The sequence below is a fragment of the Camelus bactrianus genome, chromosome 1 (genome assembly GCF_048773025.1).
Source record: "Camelus bactrianus isolate YW-2024 breed Bactrian camel chromosome 1, ASM4877302v1, whole genome shotgun sequence".
Lineage (NCBI taxonomy): Eukaryota > Metazoa > Chordata > Mammalia > Artiodactyla > Camelidae > Camelus > Camelus bactrianus.
The window spans coordinates 58,732,433-58,755,319 of record NC_133539.1 but is presented as its reverse complement, the minus strand read 5'-3'; the positions used below and the strand labels follow the sequence as shown (position 1 = coordinate 58,755,319).

At 52.1% G+C, this 22,887-nt stretch overlaps 1 protein-coding gene across 4 annotated transcripts in view; it reads left to right on the top strand.

Annotated features, from left to right (window-relative positions):
• The window catches only part of ADCY5 (adenylate cyclase 5), a 141,431-nt gene that overhangs the window by 97,571 nt on the left and 20,973 nt on the right, over positions 1 to 22,887 (top strand). For 2 of the 4 annotated variants that reach the window (XM_074364778.1, XM_074364776.1), the window contains exons 4-12: positions 931 to 1,042; positions 2,558 to 2,685; positions 4,707 to 4,865; positions 5,752 to 5,893; positions 7,908 to 8,048; positions 11,643 to 11,665; positions 12,585 to 12,729; positions 13,968 to 14,065; positions 17,312 to 17,399. In XM_074364778.1, the coding sequence (XP_074220879.1) occupies positions 931 to 1,042; positions 2,558 to 2,685; positions 4,707 to 4,865; positions 5,752 to 5,893; positions 7,908 to 8,048; positions 11,643 to 11,665; positions 12,585 to 12,729; positions 13,968 to 14,065; positions 17,312 to 17,399 (1,036 nt within the window). Of the gene's footprint in view, positions 1 to 930; positions 1,043 to 2,557; positions 2,686 to 4,643; positions 4,866 to 5,751; positions 5,894 to 7,907; positions 8,049 to 11,642; positions 11,666 to 12,584; positions 12,730 to 13,967; positions 14,066 to 17,311; positions 17,400 to 22,887 lie in introns of all 4 variants that reach the window. The other 2 variants (XM_074364777.1, XM_074364775.1) reach the window with 1 other exon arrangement.

Below are 22,887 nucleotides of genomic sequence, written 5' to 3'. Positions count from 1 at the left end.
AGCTGTCAGTGGCTCCTCCCTGAGGCCTGGCCTCCTCGTCTGTGGGGTTGGGACACCAGCCCTCCTTCAGGACTGCCTGGGGGACTCAGTGAGGTGGCAGGTCCAAAGCCCAGCCCCGTGCCCAGCCACCAGGAGCATCTCAGCACACGAGAGTCACTAAATTGTGGTGTCCATTTTAGGAAAAACTCCAGGGGCCCTTACACATTCCAGCCCTAGGGCCTCCCCTCTGGGAGTCTGTTATGAGAAAAAAGGAAGACGTGTTCAATCTCAGGAACAGATAAAAGATCATAGCCCACAATGCAGGGACCAGTTGGGCACCTGATGGGGGCCCGAGGATGAAGGAGCTGGCAGGGACAAGGTGAGGGGTTTCCAGAGATGCTTACCGGTTGTGCCTCCCTCCCTCTCCTCCCTCGGCCTCTTTAGTCTGTCCCTTCCAAAGAACTCCCTTGGGATGAAGGGCTTAGGGTAGGATTCCCCAGTGTATGGGGTTGGAAAGTGAGACCTCTGTATCCCCGCCACAAGGGCCTGAAACACCTTCAGAGCAGATGAACCAAAGTCCCCCTCTTGGGCCCAGCTATCTTGAGGGGGCTGCTCAGGAGTCAAACGAGGCAGATCTGAGAGGTGACTCAGATTGGGGGCACCGGGCCCCATCTGCATGACCTCAGACAGCCACACATGCCCAGGCCTCATGCGCTGGCACCCCCCTTTCCTCCTGGGTGGGAGTGAGGGTGCAGGGAGATAGAGAGGAGGGCTGTCCCCTCCTGCATCTCTGGGCTAGCTGGGAGAGGCCACCAGTGTCATCTCTCTTTGTCCCCTCCCCAGCAGCTGTGTGGGGCCCTCAGGACTCACTCAGGCAGCCCTCTGAGGTGGAAGGTGTCCCAGCAGTGTCCCTTCCTCCCTCATGGGGATCTTCCCTGCCTGTCTCCACAGCATCCTGTTTGCGGACATCGAGGGCTTCACCAGTCTGGCGTCCCAGTGCACTGCCCAGGAGCTGGTCATGACCCTCAACGAGCTCTTTGCCCGCTTTGACAAGCTGGCTGCGGTGAGTTGCCCTGCCCATGGTCCTGGGGCCCCCGTGCGCCCGAGCCTGGTCCGGAATGGTGGCCTGGTCTGGGCTGCCTGAGGTAGGGTGCTGTGATCAAGGACTTGCTGACCCCTAGGCACAAGCACGTTGCTGCCGTGTGCCCTGCTGGGCTGAGCTCACTGTTGGGAACTGGTGAGCAGGGGCCCTGCGGGCTGTGGCTTTGTGTCCTCACACCCATGTCGGCCCCGGTCGTACTCTCAGAGATGCTTCCATAGTGTCACTGGTCACAAGGCAGCAAGCCCTCCATCAGTGGATGGGGGTGGTGAGGCTTACTGGTAACACTGCCCAGACCCCCGAATTTGTAGACTTTGTATTTAGGGGAGCAAATTTGGTGCCACAGAGTCACTTTCCTGATGAGGTTGGTCAGAGTGATAAGAGAATGAGTCTGGATCCCAACTGGCTTGCAGACAGCTCTGGGTCACCCCCAGGGCTCTGGAAAGAGGACTCTTCCACGTTGGGACATATGTGGCCCCCAGTGCATGGAGCAGTGAAGGACACATTCGTTCATTAGTCCCTGTTTACACTCTGGCGTCCTTTCCCAGCCTTTGTGGCTTTGAGTGACACTCTGAGCCTTTGCAGAGTCCTATGTCAGGGACCACTTTCTGCTGTGTTCTCCATCCCCTGGGCCGTCACAGAATACCAGACCAGATCATGGATGAGAGGCTGGTGCTGGTCAGAGGCGGTTCCAGGGCCTCTGAAGGCATGGATAGTGGGCCTCACGCCTCACTGATTTTGTCACTGAACGTGGGCCAGGTGAACGGGGATGTGCTTGGCCCTTGGGCATTATCAGATGAGAGTCCAGGCCTCACAAACACTCGGGTCCCAGTGTCCCAGCTTCATGAAATAACTTCTGGGAGCTAGACTCGGGCAGCTCAGAGTTGGTGATTAATGACAGTGCATCTCAATCCCAATTATCCCAGGGTGACCCTGCAGCAAGCAGGCACTTCAGCTCTGTGGGTATCTTGCTGGTTTAGCAGACTCTCTTGGATAAAAATCTCAGACAGGCTGAGGGTCAGGCGAGCTTTGGTTCAATCTCATTTCTGCTTCAGTCTTTTCATAAAAGAAGAATCGGAAAACTATTCGTAGAACCTTAGGCCAAGAGTTGGAGCGTGCTCGGGGCTGGGAGTCTCAGCTTAGGGCCTACATCACCCTGATGAGTCTTCCGTGTTTGCTGCCACAATGGACCAAGTGCATTCTTCCTGGGCCTCAGCAGTGGCCATAAAAGTGAGTTCCTGAGCCGGGGGAGGCTAGAATGCTTCTCCAAGGCTGCTCAGCCTGTCCTCCGTGCCCCACAGCACCCGATAAGCCTGTCCTGGGGCCGGGGCCATACCTCGTGCCTGCGCTGGGTCTGTGCTTGCTGCCCTAAAAGGCAAGTTATTCCAGGCATGGGGTGAATCTGTTTGCTTCCTGTTTCTTTCTCTCCCACTTCTCTTTCCTACTATTTTTAATTTTTAAAATTAATTTGCTTTCCAGGAGAATCACTGTTTACGTATTAAGATCCTGGGAGATTGTTATTACTGCGTCTCGGGGCTGCCTGAAGCAAGGGCTGACCACGCCCACTGCTGCGTGGAGATGGGCATGGACATGATTGAGGCCATCTCGTAAGTGGCCGTCTCTAGGGGGCCTGCCCATCTGCAGGGACACTGTCCATCTCCGGGGGGTTGCCCATCTGCAGGAGGACTGTCCCATGGCCCGAGTAACTGATGTTGAACAGATTGGGGCAGGGAAACAGTGGGGGAAAGCCACTTCCCAAGGACCCCGGCCACAGTGGAGGGTTGATTTGCACCCCCAGGCTTTGAGCCTTCTCTTGGGCTCTTCTGCCCACAGCATCCCTAGAAGCTCTGCACAGAAGGACATGTCCTGCAGGAAGGGAGGGCTTTTCAGACTCCAGGGCAGCAAGAAGTGTGGAGCCAGCTCTCCAGGAGAGGAGGACTGGCTGGCAGTTGGGCTGTGCTTTGTGCCACAGGGGGCCTTGCCCTCCAGTCCGTCATGCCTTCTCACAACCACCCAGCCAGGGGTAGAACCTACTGGCCCCATTGCTTCCCAGATGAGAAGAGCTGGGCTCACAGGGGCTAAACAGCTCCCCAGGATAATAGTGCTAGGCAGGCAGATGCAAACACAGGTATTCTCGTTTAAGAAAATCCATCCTTCCTGGGAGCTATAGTAAATAGGATCTTTGGCCAATTCTTGGTCATTGCTGACCACAGAAGGAGCCCCTCCTCCAGAAGAAGCCCCTCCTCCAGAAGAAGGTCTTTAAACAACATGGACAGTCCAAGCTTACATGTCAACCAAAGGATTAGGTCAAAGATTGCATCCTGGATCAGTAACTTTGAGCTTCGGAAGGAGCCTGGGTAGGGCAAAGGAAGAGCCACAGAGGTCAGAGGTCCTAGTAGCCAGCCCACGTCCATCCTGTTTGGCTCAGTCCCTTTTGGCAGTGTTTGCCGAGTGCCCCTGTGCCCGATCTAGACAGTGAGTCCGTCGCCTGGAAGCACAGAGTCAGTTGAGGGGGAGAGGCCATGCCTCCTGTTGCTCTGATACTAGGCATGACCAGGAGACACCATCAGGCATGAGAGGGAAACTGTGGTGGAAGGGCCCAAGAGGGGGCAGTTGATTCCATTGGGAGGACAGAGAGAGGCTTCCTGAAGGAGGTGACCTTGGAGTTAAGCCCAAAAGGCAGAATGAGATATATCAACCTAAGCAAGTGGCCAGAGGCCTTGTGGACGGAAGGCACAGCTCCAGCAAGGGCTGACCCCAGGACAAGAGAGACGATGGATAACGTGGGTGGGTGTCAGCCTCTCCCTGGTGGGCTGGCAGAGAGCTGGGGCCCACATGGTGTTCCTGGCCACCAGGCCAAGTCAGCCTGCCAGCCCCACAGCTGGCTGAGTGGGCCCATCCCCAGAGTGTCAGGGAGGGTCCAGGTCCCTAAAAGTACACACTGTACCTTCCCCCGGGAGAACTTGTTCCCTCTTCCACAGACCCAGAGCTCTTTAGCTTCCATGCCACTGCCCTTCCTACTGGCGGCCCACCCATCTACTGGGGACCCCCGAGTATGTGTGTGGTGCATGTGGCAGGGACTGGAACTGTCTTCTAGCATGTGGAGCACCCTTGGTGCCCTGCTCCTGCCCAGTTCCCCTTCTTCCCTGAGCAGGACATGTGTCCTCTCTTTCTCCATTATCCTGCTAACGCTGAAGAAGCAGCAATGTGGATAAATTCGAGAATTCTATGAATGGGGTTTGGAGTGGATATAATTTTCCTATTATCTTGAGTCGGCACTAACATGCATTTGTGTCTTCAGAACACAACTTAATTGTTAACCGATCGTCTCAGGTGCCCTAGTTAAGAGGGAAGCAGTGGGGCCTGGGTTTTAGTGTGAGGCACTGCGCCACCTTGTGGGCAAGCTGGGAAACAAAGCCTCTCATGGCTCACAGCACAGGAGCACCAGGGCCCATCCCCTCCCTTCCGGCTGAACAGTCTAGGACTCAGGATTTGGGCTGGCCCAGAGAGAAATGACTCTTTGACCCCTGCACCTTCTCACGCACCCCGACCCCCTGCCTTCCAGCCACCCCCACTTTCTGCGCCTGGCCCTGACCCCCACCCGGCCTCACCCCTGCTCCGTCCCCAGGCTGGTCCGGGAGGTGACGGGTGTGAACGTGAACATGCGCGTGGGGATCCACAGCGGGCGAGTGCACTGCGGCGTCCTTGGTCTCAGGAAGTGGCAGTTCGACGTCTGGTCCAACGACGTCACGCTGGCCAACCACATGGAGGCTGGAGGCAAGGCAGGGTGAGTGAGTGAGGGTAGGTGGCTGCTGCGGGGAGCAGGGCTCAGGTGGGCAGGACAGGGTAGCCGCAGCCTTGGGGTTGGTAGAACTTAAGTAGAGGTGACTATGTAACCAACCCTGACATCAAACATGGCAAGTTATAGGGAGCTTGGTCCCCACCTTCACCCAGTCTTCACCCAGAAGATATTTACACAAAACCTGGTGGCCTGTTGTGAGATGTGGGAGGTAGAGTAGACTTCCAGAGCAGGGAGGAACCATGGATAAATTTGGGGGGGTACCCAGGACGTAAGGAGGTGGGACATGAGCTGGCCTGGAAGGCTGGGCAGGATGTGGGCAGGTGAGGAAGGTGGGGCAGGGGGTGCCAGGCTGAGGGATCAGGCTGAGGACAGGCGCAGGGTAGAGGAGAGCACAGTACTTCCAAGGAATGGAAGAAGAGCAGATGGCTTTTTAGGAACCAGTGAGAGAATCAGTGCTTGTACTAGGAAGGACATTCATGCCAGGCTGGGGAATTTGGACACAATCCTGTAGTCAGCAGGAGCCACCTCTGGCTTCTAAGCAGGTTTGCAAAGTTTGTGAGCTGGAGGCCGTGTTCTCCCAGCAGGCTAATGATGTCTTATGTTATTATGATATTAACTTGATGTCGATGTGATATGATGTGGTCGCTGTGGACACGAGCTCGGGAGGGGTCCACCTGAGCCATCTTGATGACGCTGGAGGAATACAGTCCACTGAGGTCAGGATCGAGGATGGCGTTAACGTTTGAGCCAGAGTTTGGGGCCCTGGGATTTGAATGGTGACTGAGTTGGTTGCAGTTTGATTCTGTCTGGGAGCGGGGTTTTGAATTCACATCTGCTGCCCTCCTCTCCCTGCTTCCCTCCCCACCTGTAGACGCATCCACATCACCAAGGCCACACTCAACTACTTGAACGGCGACTACGAAGTGGAGCCAGGCTGTGGGGGCGAGCGCAACGCCTACCTCAAGGAGCACAGCATCGAGACCTTCCTCATCCTGCGCTGCACCCAGAAGCGGGTCCGGGGGCCAAGGGCTGGGGTGGGGGGCTTGGCGAGCCAGGGACGGAGGGGCTTCGTTCTTTTAGAAAGGAACGTTTCTGGGCCTGCTGCTTCCTTCTCTTCTTACTCTTTCCTTGAGTCAAGTCCTGAATTCCTTATGCAGTCCTGGTTCCTGCTTCTTAGAAAGGACGTGAGAGCTACAGAGGCCTTGCAAAGGCTCATGGCAAAGAGGGAATGTTTTCATTTTCTTCTGTTGCAAAAATGCAACAGACCTCAAATCAGTAACAATGCACCAGAAGGCCACGAGAGAAAATGAAGCATCGAGGAGCTCTGTGTGTACCTTGTCCTTTTTTTCCCCCCATTTTTTAAATTGAAATATAGTCAGTTTATAATGTTGTGTCACTTTCTGGTGTACAGCATAATTATTTTCATCTCGTTCCTTGTCTGTTGCCTAAACTAGATGGCTCTCTCTCTCTCTCTACCTGTACTTAAATATCTGTTTCTTGAACCTCTGTCTTTCCCCCTCTTTCACTTTCTAGTCTCTGTCTTCTTCCTTCTTTTGTCTCAGCCTGCACTTGCCAAAATATAAAGCTGAATTATTAGCAGACTTCAGTGTTCTATTTTTAATAGTGTCATGTTCAATATTCTTAATTTTTAAAGCAAATGAGGAGAACCTTTTGTATTTCACCCATTTTTTCTTTCCCCCTAGATTAAAATGCCTTTTACTTATGAATCTTTCAATTGAATTTATCTGTTGGTCATAGCCCTTTGATAGAGAAAAGCATCCCTGTTTCTTTCCTAAGAAGTTAAAGACAAAATAAGCCATGAGGCAAGCTCAGAGGATGTCTGGAAGACAGCAAAAGTAGACTTTTAAAGGCAGCAGGGCTCTTCCAGGCAGACGTCCACCCTGAGAGGGCCGTCAGAGGGGCACCTCGCCCTCCACAGAAGCACACCCCAGCCCAGGGACCCTGGCTGCGGGGGCCCCTGAGGGGGCTGTTATCATCAGGCCCCAGCGCAGACACCTGGAAGGGGATGGGGAAGATTTAGGCACTTTGGGGGAAGCTCCTGAGAGGCTTAATTAACTCATTCTTAAACATTTGCTTGTTGTTTGACAGGAGCATAACTGAACTGAAATCCACCCGGGCCCTCCTCCCACACCCTCCTCTCTTGGGTTCACAGAACCTCCAGCCTCACCTTCCTGCCCCTCCCAGGCTGAAGGCTCACCCTCTGCCCTAACTTCTGTGGGTCTTGGTTCTCCTAGCTTGACAAGTGGTTCAGAAAAGATGAAACGGAGACAGAGAGGGACACCACCCACCCCAGCCCCGGCCCACAGCAGTGCCGGCTAGAGCAGGCCGTGTCCCCTCCCCTCTGCGTCCCTGGCCTGACCGGCTCCCTTCCCAGGCTCAAGGAGGGAGTGAGGGGAAGGCTGCCTCAGGCCTGCCTGGGCCGCTGCAGCCCTCCACCTTGAGCCCGTTTGGGTGGCTGGACAGACAAAGGTTGTGGTTGGCACGTGTGTAGCCAGCTGAGCCCCCGTGAGTATTTTTGTACAACGCGTGACAGCCCTGAACCTCACATTCTAATGAACCAACTTCCTTCTGGTCAGCAGGGCCTGTCCTACTGCGCGCTCTGCTAGAACATGCATATTTTGGAGATTGGAATATCAGGTTTCCTCTCCTTCCATCACCCCGAGGCATCTCCAGACCCAGGCTCTGCCCATCCCTAAAATTCTCTGCCAGTGACAGACATTCCCTTGCCCCTTTCTTCCTCACAAGACAGGCCTCACCATCCTGTTCTGCTGCTCCCACGTGCACCAGCCAGGGCTGCTGTTGGGGAATTTGGAGGAATTTAGGCTGCTTTCCTGGGAGAGCTTTAGGATCCTGGCAGAACTCTGGGCTGAAGGCTGTGCGGAGAAGAGAGGGGCAGCTGCCTCCACCCCTACCTGGCCAGGCACCTGGGAGGAATGAGAAGCTCCCTGCTCAGGCCCACCTGGCGGGCCCTGCCCACAGGCTGATGTATCTGTATTGCTCTTCCAGAAAGAAGAGAAGGCCATGATTGCCAAGATGAATCGCCAGAGAACCAACTCCATCGGGCACAACCCGCCACACTGGGGGGCTGAGCGCCCCTTCTACAACCACTTGGGTGGCAACCAGGTGTCCAAGGAGATGAAGCGGATGGTGAGTGGCTGGCAGGGCAGCATTTTCTGGGGCTAGAGCCTTCTGAGGGTGTGAGGGATGGTCCAGGCCCCTCGTGTTGCCCAAGGGAATCTGGAGAGCCACAGAAGGAAATGTTGGAAGCAGGCTCACCCCGACTTTGGACCAGGAAACAGAGTGCCTAACTTCCAGCCCCTGGCTTTCTCCGTGGGCCCCCACCATCTCTTGGCATGCCGGATTTGGCTTTGGAACAGAGTGCCGATGCCCTTTCCTTTCTCCCACTTGGCAGAACTTGCTGGTGCAGGCTGGAAGCAGGCTCAACTGGCCAGACTCAGGGTCCAGATAGAGCCTCCACAGGTTTTCTGGCTCTGTCTGGGGAGCCCTAGGGAGTTGGGTGGGCACCAGCTTGTCAGACACCTTCCAGCATCTGCTGCATTTCTCAGGCAGTTGAAACACATCCTTTGGCTCAGTTGCTCAGAAACCATTCCAGTGCTTTTTGGCAAGTACTCAGTTATGGTCTTTTTGCCCTCTGTGCTGAGAAACACCCCCGCTAGTTCCAGCCTTCCAGTGGGAACATGCAAGCTGAATGAGCAGAGGCCGTGGTAGGGGTACCACCTCCATCTCAGGGGACCTTGCTTGCCATGGGGGACACACACCCCCAGCCACCCCTGTACACACCAGGGACAGACTAATTCAGGATATGCTGCCTGGGTTCTATCAGTGATAGTAGAAAGACTTCAGAGGGTGTAGAGAAGAGACAGAGGGATGACAAAAAGTCAGGTTGCAGCAGCAGCATTTTCTTTCTTTTTATCTGAGAGCTTGGCTTCTACATCCAAGCACACCCCTCAGCTCAAGGGCAGCTTGGTTCTCAAGTGGAGTTGCCTCTGTGAGGGAGGGATGGGTGAGGGTCCAGGAAGGTATGTGTGTGTGTGTGCCCACTTAGTTCCCACAGAGCCAGGTAGAGGAATGGGGGCCAGGTCGGCACTAGGATCCCCCCATTGGTCTGTGGATCACACTAGGTATAAGTTGCAGCTGCAGAAATTAGAGACACACTCCATGGGAATCCAGCTGAGTCAGCAAACAGAGCCAGGGGTCTGTGGGAGTGGATAGGCTGGACACCAGTCATTCTGTTTCTTGCCAGCCAGCAAGTAGCAGATGACAAAGGTTTAAAGAAGATGCACAGGAAAATAAAGTGAATTGAGTCAAGACCAACATTTTAACTTCAGATGGTAAAGAAGCAACTGGAAGGACTGGACACCAAAGTTATAAGGGACAGAGTGGGAGAGGCCAGCCTTCCCCCAGGGTTTTGAACTTGGATGTCCACAGACCTGATTTGTGCCACCCAGGGCTCTAGGCACCACTCCCCCTCCCTTCAGGCCCCTCCTCAAAGCAAAGAGCAGTTGCTGGACCCTCCCTGTTCTCACCTCAGTTTTTTAATTATCTCCTGGGGTCTCTGTACCCACGTGAGCCGGATGGTCAAGAGGTGAGAGAGGGGGTAAGAGGAAAGGTGACTGAGAACAGAATGCAAAGAGGGAGGCTCTCATCCAGGTGGGAGGAAAGAGAGGGACAGGGGAGTGGGAGATGGTGAAGAGTGGGAAAGAAAAAGATGGGGCAGGACAGAGGTGGAGAGGAAGATGGGGCAGGCAGGACAGGTACCTCGTGGTATGTTCTCGACTTAAAATCTTCGGCAAGTTGTTTTTCTTTAGTGATATTTGGTATAAGTGGATTCTAGTTATCTCAGAGTCTCAAAGGAGGCAGTTTGGACTATAAGCACTGGTTTGGCAGACATATTAATCATTGTTAGGACAAGGAGCCTTGGAAGAATTAGCAGAAGGGCCATAATTGGGGAAACAGTCTCGGGGGAGACTGGCGGCAGGAAAGGCTTCTCCATGGTGTTAATTGCTTCACCCAGCAGGGAAGGGAAGGGCAAGTGAGCAGAAGAAAAGGGCTGGGGACACCTCTGTAGAGGGAGAGAAGAGGCTCCCCACCCCCTCCTGGCTGGGCAGAGTCACCTGAGAGGCCAGGGATGGGCCAGGATCCACTGGCTTTTGGTGTTAAACTTGCCCAGAAATCTTTGAATAACATACACAGGAAGAGAGCTTCAACCCTGACTTCCACTGAGGATGGGGTGGAGGGCTGGGAATTAGATGAAGCAGCGATTGAGAGCAGTTAGAGAGGCACTAACCTGTCATTTATGTCTTTAAATCTTGTTCCATCTTTTATTCAGCTTTTAAAATGTAGTGAGGAGCTGGGCTGGTTTATGTTTAGGCACCAGTGCCCTAAGGGGTCCCGCTTGCCCCCAGACAGAGCACTCATGTGAGTGACCCCAGCTCCTCGGGACTGTGAGGTGGGTGGGTCCTGCAACCTGGATGGAGGGCTTGGCGATTCCCAGAGGACAAGGAGAAGGGTCTGGCTTTTCCAGGGAAGACCACCACCAGGCAGCCGGGAGGATTTCAGAGCCCACGGCTGGGCGCTCGGATGTGACATTAGGGGCTGCAGAGGCACCAGGGAGCCCGCAGCTGCGGGAGAACAGACAGCACCTCAGTACGCATGGGCCCCACATCTGTTTCAGAGCCGCACAGCTCCGTCTCGTGGAGACCAACATAAATCCCACTCCCCAGGGGGAGTGAAGAGGCATGTGTTCATCTGGGGGTTGGGTTTCCCCAGCATTTGCCAACCCCCCTGTCTGCCCAGCAGTGTGCTCCACGCTGAGCCGCAGGGACCAGAGGTCACCCTCTCTCCTTGTCCTGGCAACCTGAAACTGCCTGTCCTGGGGTGCCTTTTCTTCCCCCGCTGCCTCCCAGATCCCACCCCTTCCCATTTTAGGGACCCCTCCCTCCATTCTGCCACAACTGGTCAAACACTGACACATTTCTATCCTTTGTGGACTTTGTAGCTAAATTCTAGATAGGGCTTTGAGTTTGGCAGCCAGTAAGGGCCCTTCCCACCCTCACCCCTGCCCTGGATATATGAACATCAGAACAGCAGTCAAACCGGGGCAGGCAGGTTCCTCACCTCCTGGGTCCCCAGCCAACTCGAGCCTTATAAGCACACATCAGTTCTCAGATACTAGAAAAGCTGTTGCAAACAACCAGAGTTTAATTTTCTTAAACTTGTGAACTCTCAGGAGATTTTATGTGTGCTCAGCGAGGGTCGGGGGTGAGTATACGTGAGCTTGTGTGTGCTTGGGTGTGCACTCGCATGTGGGGTTGATCTGCTTAGCAGTTTGTCTTATTTCCATCTGAGTAAGTGGCAGAGTTGGGAGGGGGCCCGCCAAACCCAGGGCCCGGGAGGAGGGGGAGGGGAGGTTTGGGGAATGACAAGGGATTGGGCGTGGGGACAGGAAGAGCTTAGACCCATGGATTTTGCCAGTGGATAAAGTGAGATCCCAGTGTGCCCCCAGCATCCAGCACAGAGCCTGTCCCAAACCCAGCTGTGTTCTCCAAATAGAGGAAAGTGGGGATGACTGAGTGACAGAGCTCCCCGTGTCCAAGCCCCTGGTGAACTGTGAAGCGAGGATTAGCTGCAGCCACCCACAGCGCCCTCTCCGGGAGCCTCCGTTTTCAGTCCCCTCTGTTCTCATACTCCCCTCCTTTTCTCTCTGTCCCTCTCTTTTAGGGTTTTGAAGACCCCAAGGACAAGTGAGTCATATGCCCTCTTCACTCCTGCTCCCTCGGGCTGGGGGATATCTCCATACCTGCCTGGAGCTCGGTTTCCGGCTCCATGGAAAATGAGCCCAGGACGTGCAGTCTTGGCTGAGTGGACAGAGCCCACTGCACCTGAGAGACAAGCAGCCCCGGAGCCCAGGCCCCCGGCAGAGAGGCTGGGCCCCAGTACTGCCCCTGTACAATCTCCACTCCACGCACACACGTGCACACTCACGCACATGCAGCTCCCAGGAAATGCACGCCTTGCATGTTGTTCACCAGCGCCTGGCCTCATCCCGGCACCCTGAGGGACTGTCTTCCTGTCTCTCCACTTCCCAGTCTCAGGGGCTGTCAGAAGTCCCACTTAAGGACTGGGCTTCACTCTGAGAAGTAGGATGTTTAGTTTAGTTCAGCACCCAAAAATCATGAAACCTACTTACCAGAGAGTGCCTGAGCCAGGTGAGCACAACCAGGTGGCTCCCAGTCTTGCGTCCTGATCTCAGCCTTCGACTCAGGATAATGGTACAGCTGGAGAGTGAAGACCAGAGACTGTTACCTGTAGGGGGAAAACAAGCCTTCGATTAAAAATGCAGTATTATTATTATCATCATCGTATAGTAATATATCAGTAGGGCCAGAAAAGCCTCATTGCCAGTGAGGCCCCCGGGCCAGTGGGTCTGAGACTTGGGCAGTTTTCTGCGCATGTATGCAGTTGTTAAGAGCAGGCACTTGGGCTCCTGGCTGTCCTGGTGTGCATCCCGGTTTCCTCACCCCTCATGGCTGATCGCTGATGGTTGATCCTGGCAGCTGTGCCAAGCCCTTCTGATGGGCTGAGTGTGTGGGCAGAGCCAGCCCCCCTAGCAGCGCCCCCTGGTGGTCAGCCTGTCTCGTGTCTGTGTCCCTTGCTCCCCAGGAATGCCCAGGAAAGTGCAAACCCCGAGGATGAAGTGGACGAATTTCTGGGCCGTGCCATTGACGCCAGGAGCATCGACAGGCTGCGGTCTGAGCATGTCCGCAAGTTCCTCTTGACCTTCAGGGAGCCTGACTTAGAGAAGAAGGTATAGCTCCCTGGGTTCCCCCCACCCCACAGAACCAGGGTGGCTCCCTCCCCGTCTCCAACACCGTGGAAAGAGCTCCTCCTTGTCACCTCCATCTCCCCAGCTCTGATGCTGCCCTACTCAGGAAATGGGGATTTTAGGGAGACTTCCTTGGTTGGAAGGGATAAATCTTAACTTCTTTGTGCCTCAGTTTCCTTATCTGGAAAATGGGGATACTTAACATATGTACCTCACAGTGTCCATAGTGAGGATTAAACAAGTCCTTATATGTAAAGCACATAAAACAGTATCTGCAAACAAATAGTAGTTGTTCAATAAACGTGAATTGCTATTTGTTTTATTTTATTGTTATTTATTATTATCATTATCATCACTATCAGTGGACCATCTAGCTGCCTTTGGCCGACTGGAACCTCAAAGCATTAGAGTGGGAAGGGGCGATCAAGAGCTCTTTGTCCCACCTCCTTAAATCGTGACTGTAAAGCTTGAGAAAGTAAAGCTCAGGGTACTTGGGCGACTTGCTCTAGGCCACCCAGTGAAGCAGTGACACAGCCAGCACCAGACTCTGGTTCAGGGTCTTTGCTCCACGTCACAGGGTCTCCCTGGTGTTCGGTCAAAATGTGCCCATGGGAGCTCATGGTCAAGTGAGGCAATTAGGAGGGTAAAATTATGGAACCGGAACTTAGTCTGTTTACCAGCATAAATGGAACTGACTTGTGGATTACCCTCTCTGGGTGACTCTGTGCCTGCACAGCCATTCGTGCAGCTGGTTGGTGTCATGAGAGGGCAGGGCTGGGAGTCAAGACCCCGGAGATGATGAGATCTGTGACTTTGGACCGCTCTGAGCCCCAGCTCGCTCATCTCTGAAGTAGAAGCAGCAGCAGTCCCGTGCCTATTTCCTGGGGCTCTTATGAGGATGTACGGTGATGCTTGTAGGCCCTGGTGTGAGTCCTAGTATGCAGATGGTGCTCAGGAATGTGAGCCTTGATCATTATGATTTACTCTCACGGTGACCCAGCCTGCAGAGTTTCTGGTTTGATACAATTCAGCCGCCCTCCCCATAGGCACCACCGTGTGGTGAGTGGACTGGTTTCTTGAGAGCTAAGGCTAGCGTTGGTTCTCTCCTGGGTCTTCTAGATCTTGGGAGTGGGCTGTCCTGGGTGTGTCTGGAGTGGACCCAGGCTGGAGCAGACGGGGCCAGGTTCCTCCACCCCCTCACCCTGCCTGTATTCTCTCAGTACTCCAAGCAGGTGGATGACCGATTCGGTGCCTATGTGGCATGTGCCTCGCTCGTCTTCCTCTTCATCTGCTTTGTCCAGATCACCATCGTGCCCCAGTAAGTATCCCTTCCTCCCAGACTCCTTCCTCTGGTTGCAGGGGCTCCAGGGGTAGGGGGGGAGGTCATATAGGAAAGCAGGGGTGGGGGTCTGGACTGAACTTGCTCCAGCAAAGAGAGAAGTTTCCAGATGTGTCCTCAGTGGGGCCATGAAGCCAGGAGTCCATCTCCTCCATGATGGCGAGGCGATGTGCTCACTGCAGGTGGAAAACATCTGTCTGTGCATGGGAGACCCCTTCCCTCCACTTTATCATCTCATCCCATTTTAACAGAGGCCACTGTTGCCCATTGAAACACCCAAAATATTCACTAGGCTTATTTCGGGGTGACCTTTGGTTCTTGCAAAAAATCAATACATCTTCAAAAGATAAGGGTTTTCTGCTACTCTGGATATTTCAAAGAATGGATTTCAGGTTCTGAAGGCTTCTCAGGTTCTGAAGGAGATGTTCCTGAACTCTTCTGAGGACTGGCTGGCTGTGTCGCTGAGAGAGGCCTGTGGCTTCCAAGGGGACCACTCTGAAGTGGGCAATGGGCTTTTGGAAGTGCATGTTTATTAGATAGTCATTCACAGTAGGGTCCTGCCTAAGTGAGAAAGATAACCATATGAACGTGTGTGTATATGTATGTATATATGCACACATATATACGTATTTTTAACTTTTTATTATTTCAACATACAGAAGAGTAAAGTAATTACTATAATCAACACTCATCCCCTAGATAGAACAATTGTTAATATTTTGCAATTTTGTTTCATCTTTTTTTCTGATTTTTTAAGGTAAATTTTAGATACAAAAACATTTTGCCCCTAAACACCTCAATATACACCTACTTTAGGGGCATTTTCCTTCTTAACCACAATGCCTTATAAACCAAGCAAAACTAAACCAGTTCTCTACAATCATCTCAAACCAAGTCCATGTTCAGATCTCCCAAATTGTCCCCCAAATGTCTTCCACTCTTAGTTTATTCACAGCCAGGATCTACTCAATATCCACTGATTGCATTTGTTTGTTTATTAATTGAAGTATAATCAGGTACAATGTGTCAATTTCTGGTGCACAGAAAAATGTCCCAGTCATACATATATATACATATATTCATTTTCATGTTCTTTTTCATTAAAGGCTATTACAAGATACTGAATATAGTTCCCTGTGCCGTACCCACTGATTGCATTTGGTTATGTCTCATAAATCTAACTTAATCTGAAAGAGTCTCCTCACCCCAACAGCTTCTGTTTTTCATTTTGAAATGATGGTAAATTTAGAGAAAAGTTACAGAAGTACTATGGAGAGTCTCTGGACATCCTTCATTCAGTTTTCCCTGCTGATGACAACTTACATAACTGCAGCACAGTAGTCAAAAGCAAGAACTCAACACCGGAATGGTGCTATGAACCAGTCCACGGACTGCATTCTGATTTCGTCAACATTCCCCCAGACGGCCTTTCTGTGTTCCGAGCACTGGTCCAGGATCCCACGTTGGATTTAGCTGCTCTACCCTCTTAGTCGCCTCCAATCTGTGGCACTTCCTCAGCCCTTACTTACCTTTCATGGTCTTGGCACCGGGGATGAATGCTGTTGATTCATTTGTAGAATGTCTCAATTTGGGTTTGTCCGATGTTTTCTCGTGATTGGATTGAGGTTATGCAATTTTGGCAATAATCCCACAGAAGCTGGGTCCATCTCAGTGCATTGTATCAGGAGGTACACGATGTCAACATACCTTTTATTTCTTTTTTAAACAAATTTTTATTTAGTTTGGGGATGGTAATTAGGTTTATTTATTTATTTATTTTTAATGGAGGTACCGAGGATTGAACCCATGACCTCGTGCATGCTAAGAACGTGCTCTCCCACTGAGCTATATCCTCCCCCATACCTTTTATTTCTAATGGCACTTGCTGTTGAAGAGATGGCCCTTACCTTTGTGTCTGCTGTGACCCTGTCAGGATACCACCGGTGAGAACCAGACGCCGGCAGCCAGCCGCACACTGGTCATACAGCTAGTGCCCGCTGCCCCTGCACTGAGGCCGTGTGGAGTTGTTGGGATTGTACATCCTTATTGGCACAGGACCCATTTTCTGAATTGAAATGGAGCTGGAGCATAATAAGCAACCTAGACTTTCTGTGCCATTGCAGCTGAGAGTCCCCTTCGCTCGGATGCATGATCCTGCCTCTTGGCTGCTTCCCTTTGTCGGCAGTGTGGCTTGGGGCTGTGTTCTTTCAGTTCCCCGCTCTGCCTGCAGTGGCCTCAGCCCCTCCTCTGGCCATCCTCTCTAGGGGAGCCTTAGAAGCTACTTTAAAGGTCTTTCTTTTCCTCTGAAGAGCATTCACTCCCCTTGTTCTATTCGGTTAAGGCAGCTAAGTGCTGGCTTCTGGGGGAGCCTGGAACAAAGACGCCTTTTGAGTGCCTCCCTAGAGGTGTTCACCTGCCTCCTCAGGTCCTCCACTTGCCTTTAACGTGCTAACAAATGCCTGGCATCTCAGGCCATCTCACTCCCTGAAAGGGAGCAGGAGTTTCAGGGCCTCCTGTGATACCGCGGGGAGTGCAGTGCCTCGGCCAGCCCTGCCCCAGGAGGGCCAGCGGCAGGCTCCGGGCTCCGGCTCCGGATGGAAAGTCCCTTGCAGTTCTTTTGCCTGAGGACTCTGGCCCATGCTGAACGTTACACCCACCTGAGACCTGCCTCTGAAAGGAGGGGCAGTGGGAGATCCTTGCATTTTTTGATGGTTGTTTTTGAACTGGCCGGGAACAGGGAAACAGAAGCTGAGCAGAACTTGTTGTGGGGCCTGGTGGTGGGGAGGGGACAAGGTTTAGGGACTCTGCCTTCCAAAGGAACATGTAACTGCTGTTTCTCAGGGTGACTGGTGGGGCTGATGACAAAGGCATTTCTATAAATGATGGCCATTTCTCGAACCAGTTTTCAGCCTTCAGAGTGACAATCTGGAGGGAATAACCAGGTGGTTCTGAAAACGGGTCCCTCCAAGCTAGAAGAAGTGAGTCTATGGATAGCTAAGAATTAGGCAAAATATTGAACAGGTGTCTTTGGTTCTCCATTCGGCTTCCTTGTGGGCTGGGCAGGACCCAGACCATCATGGAGGAGGGGTCTGAATTGATTCACAAGGCTGTGTGATCCCTTCTCAGTGAGACTGGGCAGTGGGTGCAGGGGAAAGGAGGTGCCTTCTGCACCCTGTGCAGGGCCTCTCCGAGCCCCAGAATTCCCTACCTCCTCTCTTCTTCTAGCTCTGTGTTCATGCTGAGTTTCTATCTGACCTGTTTCCTGCTGCTGACCTTGGTGGTGTTTGTGTCTGTGATCTACTCCTGCGTGAAGGTGAGTCCAGCTTACCCTTCAGCCCCGGTATCCCTCCTCCCTCCCTTCTCAGCCCCTTGATAGGGCTCCTTGCAGGAGCCCAGAGTCCCACCTGGGATCAGGGGTGCCTGAGGCTGGGTTACAACTCTTGGTTGGCGTTGGAAGCAAGCCAGACTGGGGGAAGGGGCGGTTTGCAAGGGAGCCCTATTTGTATGGCTGTCTCACTTAGCCTTTGCAAAGCTCTGCAACAAGAAGATACTGTTGCTGCATCTTCCATCCATCCCCTCATTATCAGGTGGACAAAGAAAGGGCACCTAGCACCATGCCTGGCACGGAGCAGTGGTCAGGAAACATTTGCTGAAGGAATGAGTGTGAAAAAGATCTCTCTCGCCACCCCTTCCATGTTCCCATGTGCCCTAGAAAGGACCGCAGAGCTGATGGCTTTGAGCTGCCCATCATGTAGGTGAGGTTCATTGTTTCAGACAGGGCCACACTGCTAGTAATGTGGACATGAGACCCTGTTCTCTGTTTTTCTCCCACACCCTCTCTTAGGTGTGCTGTGTCCCCTGTCCAGGCTGTGTCCTTCAACCACAGGGCATTCTGATCCATTGTAGAAATCACTCAGGTTCCCATTTGCCTTGGCTACCAAGCTTTTTCCTCAGTTCCTTCCCCACTGGTTGAAGAATTCCCAGGTTCTGGCCAGCCTGGTTCCAGAAAGCCCTCTGTCCCGGCAGGTACAGCCCTCTCCAGCTTCTGCTGCAACCATTCCTCTGCCCCTCCCTGACACTCACTTGGAGCCAAGCCTTTTGTGGGGCCCAGGTCCTGCCACCACTCCCTACACACTCTGCAGTGGGCACCATGCTCTCCTCCTGGAGGGTTGGACCTTTGTCACCTCCAAAGTCCCCTTTCTCACTCCGCCCTCCAAACAGGGTCCTTCATTAAGCTGTTAACTGTTTAGTTACCTGTTGGTCAAGGTCTCGGTGGACCAACTGTCAAAACTAGAAAGGCCTTAGGAACCATGTGCTGTTCTGCAGCCCTGCCCCTGAGCAGGTGCAGAAGTGGATGCTGAGAGAAGGGCAGGGCCAGCCGGGGTCACTTAGCAAACTCAGCCAGTTGCTTCGCTGCATTGGAGAGGCTCATCCTGGCTCCCCGCGTCTCCACCTGCTCCTTCCTCAAGGCCACGACTTCCTTCCTGCCCTGTGTTCAGTCCCTCTTGCCTTATGGTCTTGCCACTGTCAAGCCCCCCAGGCTGCTTTTCCCCCAGTGGACAGTCCCACTTCCCTCATCTCATGGCCATGAAAGCACATCATATATTCACAGTAGCCAAAAGGTGGAAACAACCCAAGTGTCCATTAACAGATAAAAGAATAAACAAATGTGGTACATCCATACAATGGAATATTATTCTCCCATAAAAAGGACTAAGGTTCTGACACATGCTAAAACATGGATGAATCTTGAAGACATTATACTAAGTGAAAGAAGCTAGACACAAAAGGACATATATTGTATGATTCCACTTGTATGAAATGTCTAGAACAGGCAGGTTCATAGAGGCAGAAAGTGACTAGAGGGTACTGAGGCTGGGGAGGGGGAGTGCAGGGTTATGGTTTATTGGGCACAGAGTTTCTATTTGGAGTGATTAAAGGGTTTTGGAAATAGATAGTAATGATGGTTTCACAACATTATGCATGTAATTCATGCCACTTAATTGTACACTTAAAAATGGTTAAACTGGCAAATTTTATGTTATATATATTTTACTACAACAAAATGACCTAAAAAAGCATACCAGAATTAAAAGGGCCTCTTAAATGTTCTTTTGCTGAATCCCAAAAAAGAACCTTTTCTTTTTTTAAGTGATAAACTGAGGCAAAGTCATTTTTTTTTTGTTCATTTGAGGCACTTAATTAGCCTGTTCAAGTCAGAATCAAAGCTACATGTTATTTACAATTTTTTAACTGGAACCTAGATTTCCCTCTTTTCTGTTAGGTGCTTTGGTAAACCTGAGCTATACTGATTTCCTTTGGTTAGTGTTCCCTGATTTGTGTGTGTATCTGATGGTGGGGGAGGAGGAGGAGGGAGGGGGAAAGGGGAGGCGAGGGAGGGGGATGGACCCCTTTCCCCACCTGCACTGACCATTTTGAGTTAGTTCTTTGGTCTGGTGAATTCTTTTTGCCAGTGCTAGAGATTATTTATAAAAGTCATTCCTGCCTCCTTGTGTGTGATTGAATCTACCTATTTTGTAATCAATGTCACATTCAATAAGCTTGTTCTCAATTCCTTCATCCAACCTAGTGATTTTTCTGACTGCTCTGAGGAGGCCTCAGTTCCCTCAGTGGGAGGCAGGTGGATGGAACGCCCACCTCCCCAACCCCGACACCCCACCCGACCCCAACCCCAAACCCTTCTGCCAGGGAGCCTGCTGCTTCCATCTTGCAGACGTAGAGCTTCTGTAAAGAATTTGTTTAGAGAAAAAGTGCTCTGTGACTTATCAAGCTTGGAGCCTGCTGATCTGGGCCAAGAGGCGAACAGACTCTAATACCCGTCTTGGGGTCCTTGCTGCATTCTTCTCCCATGGCCTCTGATAAGCCATCTTCTCAGCATTTATCCACTTTCTGGAAAGTAGACCCCAACCTGAGCAATTGTTTGTAGGCTGAATCCCTCCTCCAGGTAATTATTCTTCTTTCCTCTCCACGCTGTGGCTTAACTGCACACTAAGCTGCGCAGGGGGCAATTCTCACTTTTGGCGCCTCTGCAGCATGTGGGCCAGCCCCCCCTTCTCCTGTCACACTGTGGCAGGGCACCGACCGAAAGTCGGTTGTATCACCTCCCCAGGTATTGCCGTGAAGGCCTGGACTCGAATTTTCAGTGCCATTCTTTTTCTCTTTGAGAAGATTTGCCAGAACTCAGACACTTTTTACCTTATTTCCATAGTTTCTCAGAAGTCACGGGTAGTGACTTTCTAGTGAGACACCACAGTTCCTCAGTTACCCACCCCCCGCCCCATGCGGGCTCTGCAGATCCAAAGCCAGGCGGTCTGTCAGACGGAGTTTCTTCCTCTGTTTCATTTGCTTTTCCATTTCCCCAAAACAGCTTAGACTTACCTTCCTTAACCATCCATGTTTTAACCTTTTTGAAGAGAGAAACTTGAAGAAAGTGTAGACTGAATTAGTCAGTGTGGCTGTCTTAACTGTCTGTCAGGGAGGAATTCCCGGGTCCTTTCTGCTGGAAGGTTTTCCTGAAACATCCTGCTCACTGAGGACTCTGATTATTTTTTCATTCTGGGCCTGTGTGATCTTTTTCTGACACGGCTTAGTCCAGGTCACACACACACACCTAGATGTCTTGGTGAGGCTAATTTGGTGCCCTGGTCTTCATCTTGTCCTAAAGTCCTGATCTGCTTTTTGGAGCATCAGCTGCCCTCCCGGGCCCCTCTGTCTCTGGGATGTCTTGTCCTAAGGATCGTCCCCTGAGCACGTCCTTCACGTCCTTCTGGTGAAGCTGCCGTAGAGGGTGAGTCTGACCATCTGTTCACATCACTCCTTCCTTCCCTTGGCGTTGGTGCTGACCTGGGCTCCAGAGCTACTTTTGTTAGAGGAAAGCATGCTAAATCCCTCCATGCCGTCACCCGCGGTCCACAGGCTCAGACGACCTCAGATTGGAAGGGGCTGAAACAGTGAGGCAGCCCAGGTGCCTGCCTGGGGCTGGAACCCCTTTGTGATAACCCTGCAAGGGGTGGGCCGGCCTCTGCTGCTGAGTACAGCCACTTCCCTCCTTGGCCGGCTCTGACTGTCCGGCAGTCTGGCTGTGGCTCTGCCCCATCATCCTGTGAAGCAGCCCAGGCCCACCCCTGACAGTGCCCGCACTTTTGCCGCTACCACCCCGATGGGCAGGAGACGGTGGCTCCCTTCTGTCCCACACTGGATCTGCGCCCCCTCTCTGCTGTGGCTCTTTAGCATGTCGTCACTCAGAAGGCCAAACTCTTTCCTGCAGTTTGGAAGTTGGATAGATAGGCCCAGAGGAGCACCTAGCTACATAACTGTGTGTGTGTGTGTGTGTGTGTGTGTGTGTGTGTGTGTGTGTGTGTGTGTGTGTTTAAATCTCCCTCATCTTCCAGGCTGCTGGCTCCCTCTTGCCTTGCATCCCACTAAACCCCTGGACCTGCCTGCCTGAGCTCCTGGGAACTCTGACCGGAGCTTCGTCCAGGCCCTGTCTGCTCTGTGCAGTCACCAGAAAGCCTCCTCTCCTCTCCCTGAAGCCTGAGTGTAGCTAAGCCCCACCTTGCCAGCTCTCCTTCCTGCCCCTCCACCCTGACTCCTGTCTACACCGTCTAAAATAGGGTCTCACTCCACCACCAGCACCTCTCACCTCCTGTGAGGACTTCAGAATTCTCACACTCACCTTTCCAGACGCTCAGGGTCACCCTTTATCTACTAGAAGAGGATGTGTCGCTGCCGGGGAACATGTTGGTTTGGCGGTGGAGAACTCCTCATTTTAGGAGGAAGATCTTAGGTTCCTGGCTTTTAAGTCAGACCATCTTGTGTCCAGATCCCAGCCATGCCTCCTTGAGCAGCATTTCCCAAGCCTCTGGGGTGGCTTTCATTATATTCATGAGGAAAATGAGGCTCCGAGCAGTTAGACAACTTTCCCTAGATCCTGGAGCTGGGAAGTTTAGGCTGGGGCCGAAACTCAGATGGTTCTTGACTCCAGAGACCACAATCCCTCCCCTTCAGGTCACTGCTAATGTCAGTATGCCAAGTTGCCCCCCTGAAAGGCCAGGTGAGGATAGCAGTAGTGTGGCCCCTGAGCAGCGTCTGCCTGCCTGCCTTGTTCGGAAGTTTTCGTATCTTTTAAAATTTTTTTCTGAAGTAGGAGCCACTGCTTTTATTGTCAAAAAGTCTGTTTTCTTAAATTTCTTGCTGTCAGATTTCATCACCTTCTTCCATTCCTGCAATACCCTGGTCCACCTCACAGACAGGGAACTAGGGCCCCAAGGAGGTCATTGATTTGCCTAGAGACTTTCAGAGAGGCCAGGATCAGAATTGTCCCTCACCCCAGTCATAGTTTATTAATTGTATTCCCACTCCCATTTTTCATGTTGAATAGATTTGAACTAATCAGACTGGGAATGTACTGAGTTGGAACTTTTTAAAAAATTGATTCTTTTTCTGAACCCTGATGCTGAACAGGCATTGGGCAATTGGTTTGCACTGACACAATTATCCTGCCGGGAAAATGCTCCCCACGATCTATTCGCAGCTGTAGAGCAACCTCATGAAGGGATTCTACTCCAAGTGAAGAATTTTATCATCCACACTGGGGTTAGTAAAGGTGGGGTTTAGGGTCAATGTACAAGTGAGCTTTTTATTTCAGAAGATGAGATACTCTATAAACCGTTAGCAGGGCAGGATGTCAAACCTTGTGGAGACTTCAAAAAAGCAACAATCCCTGGTTCCTGCTGAGATTTTAAGCCAAGAGCAGGTCTTTTGAAAGGGTGACAAGGGAA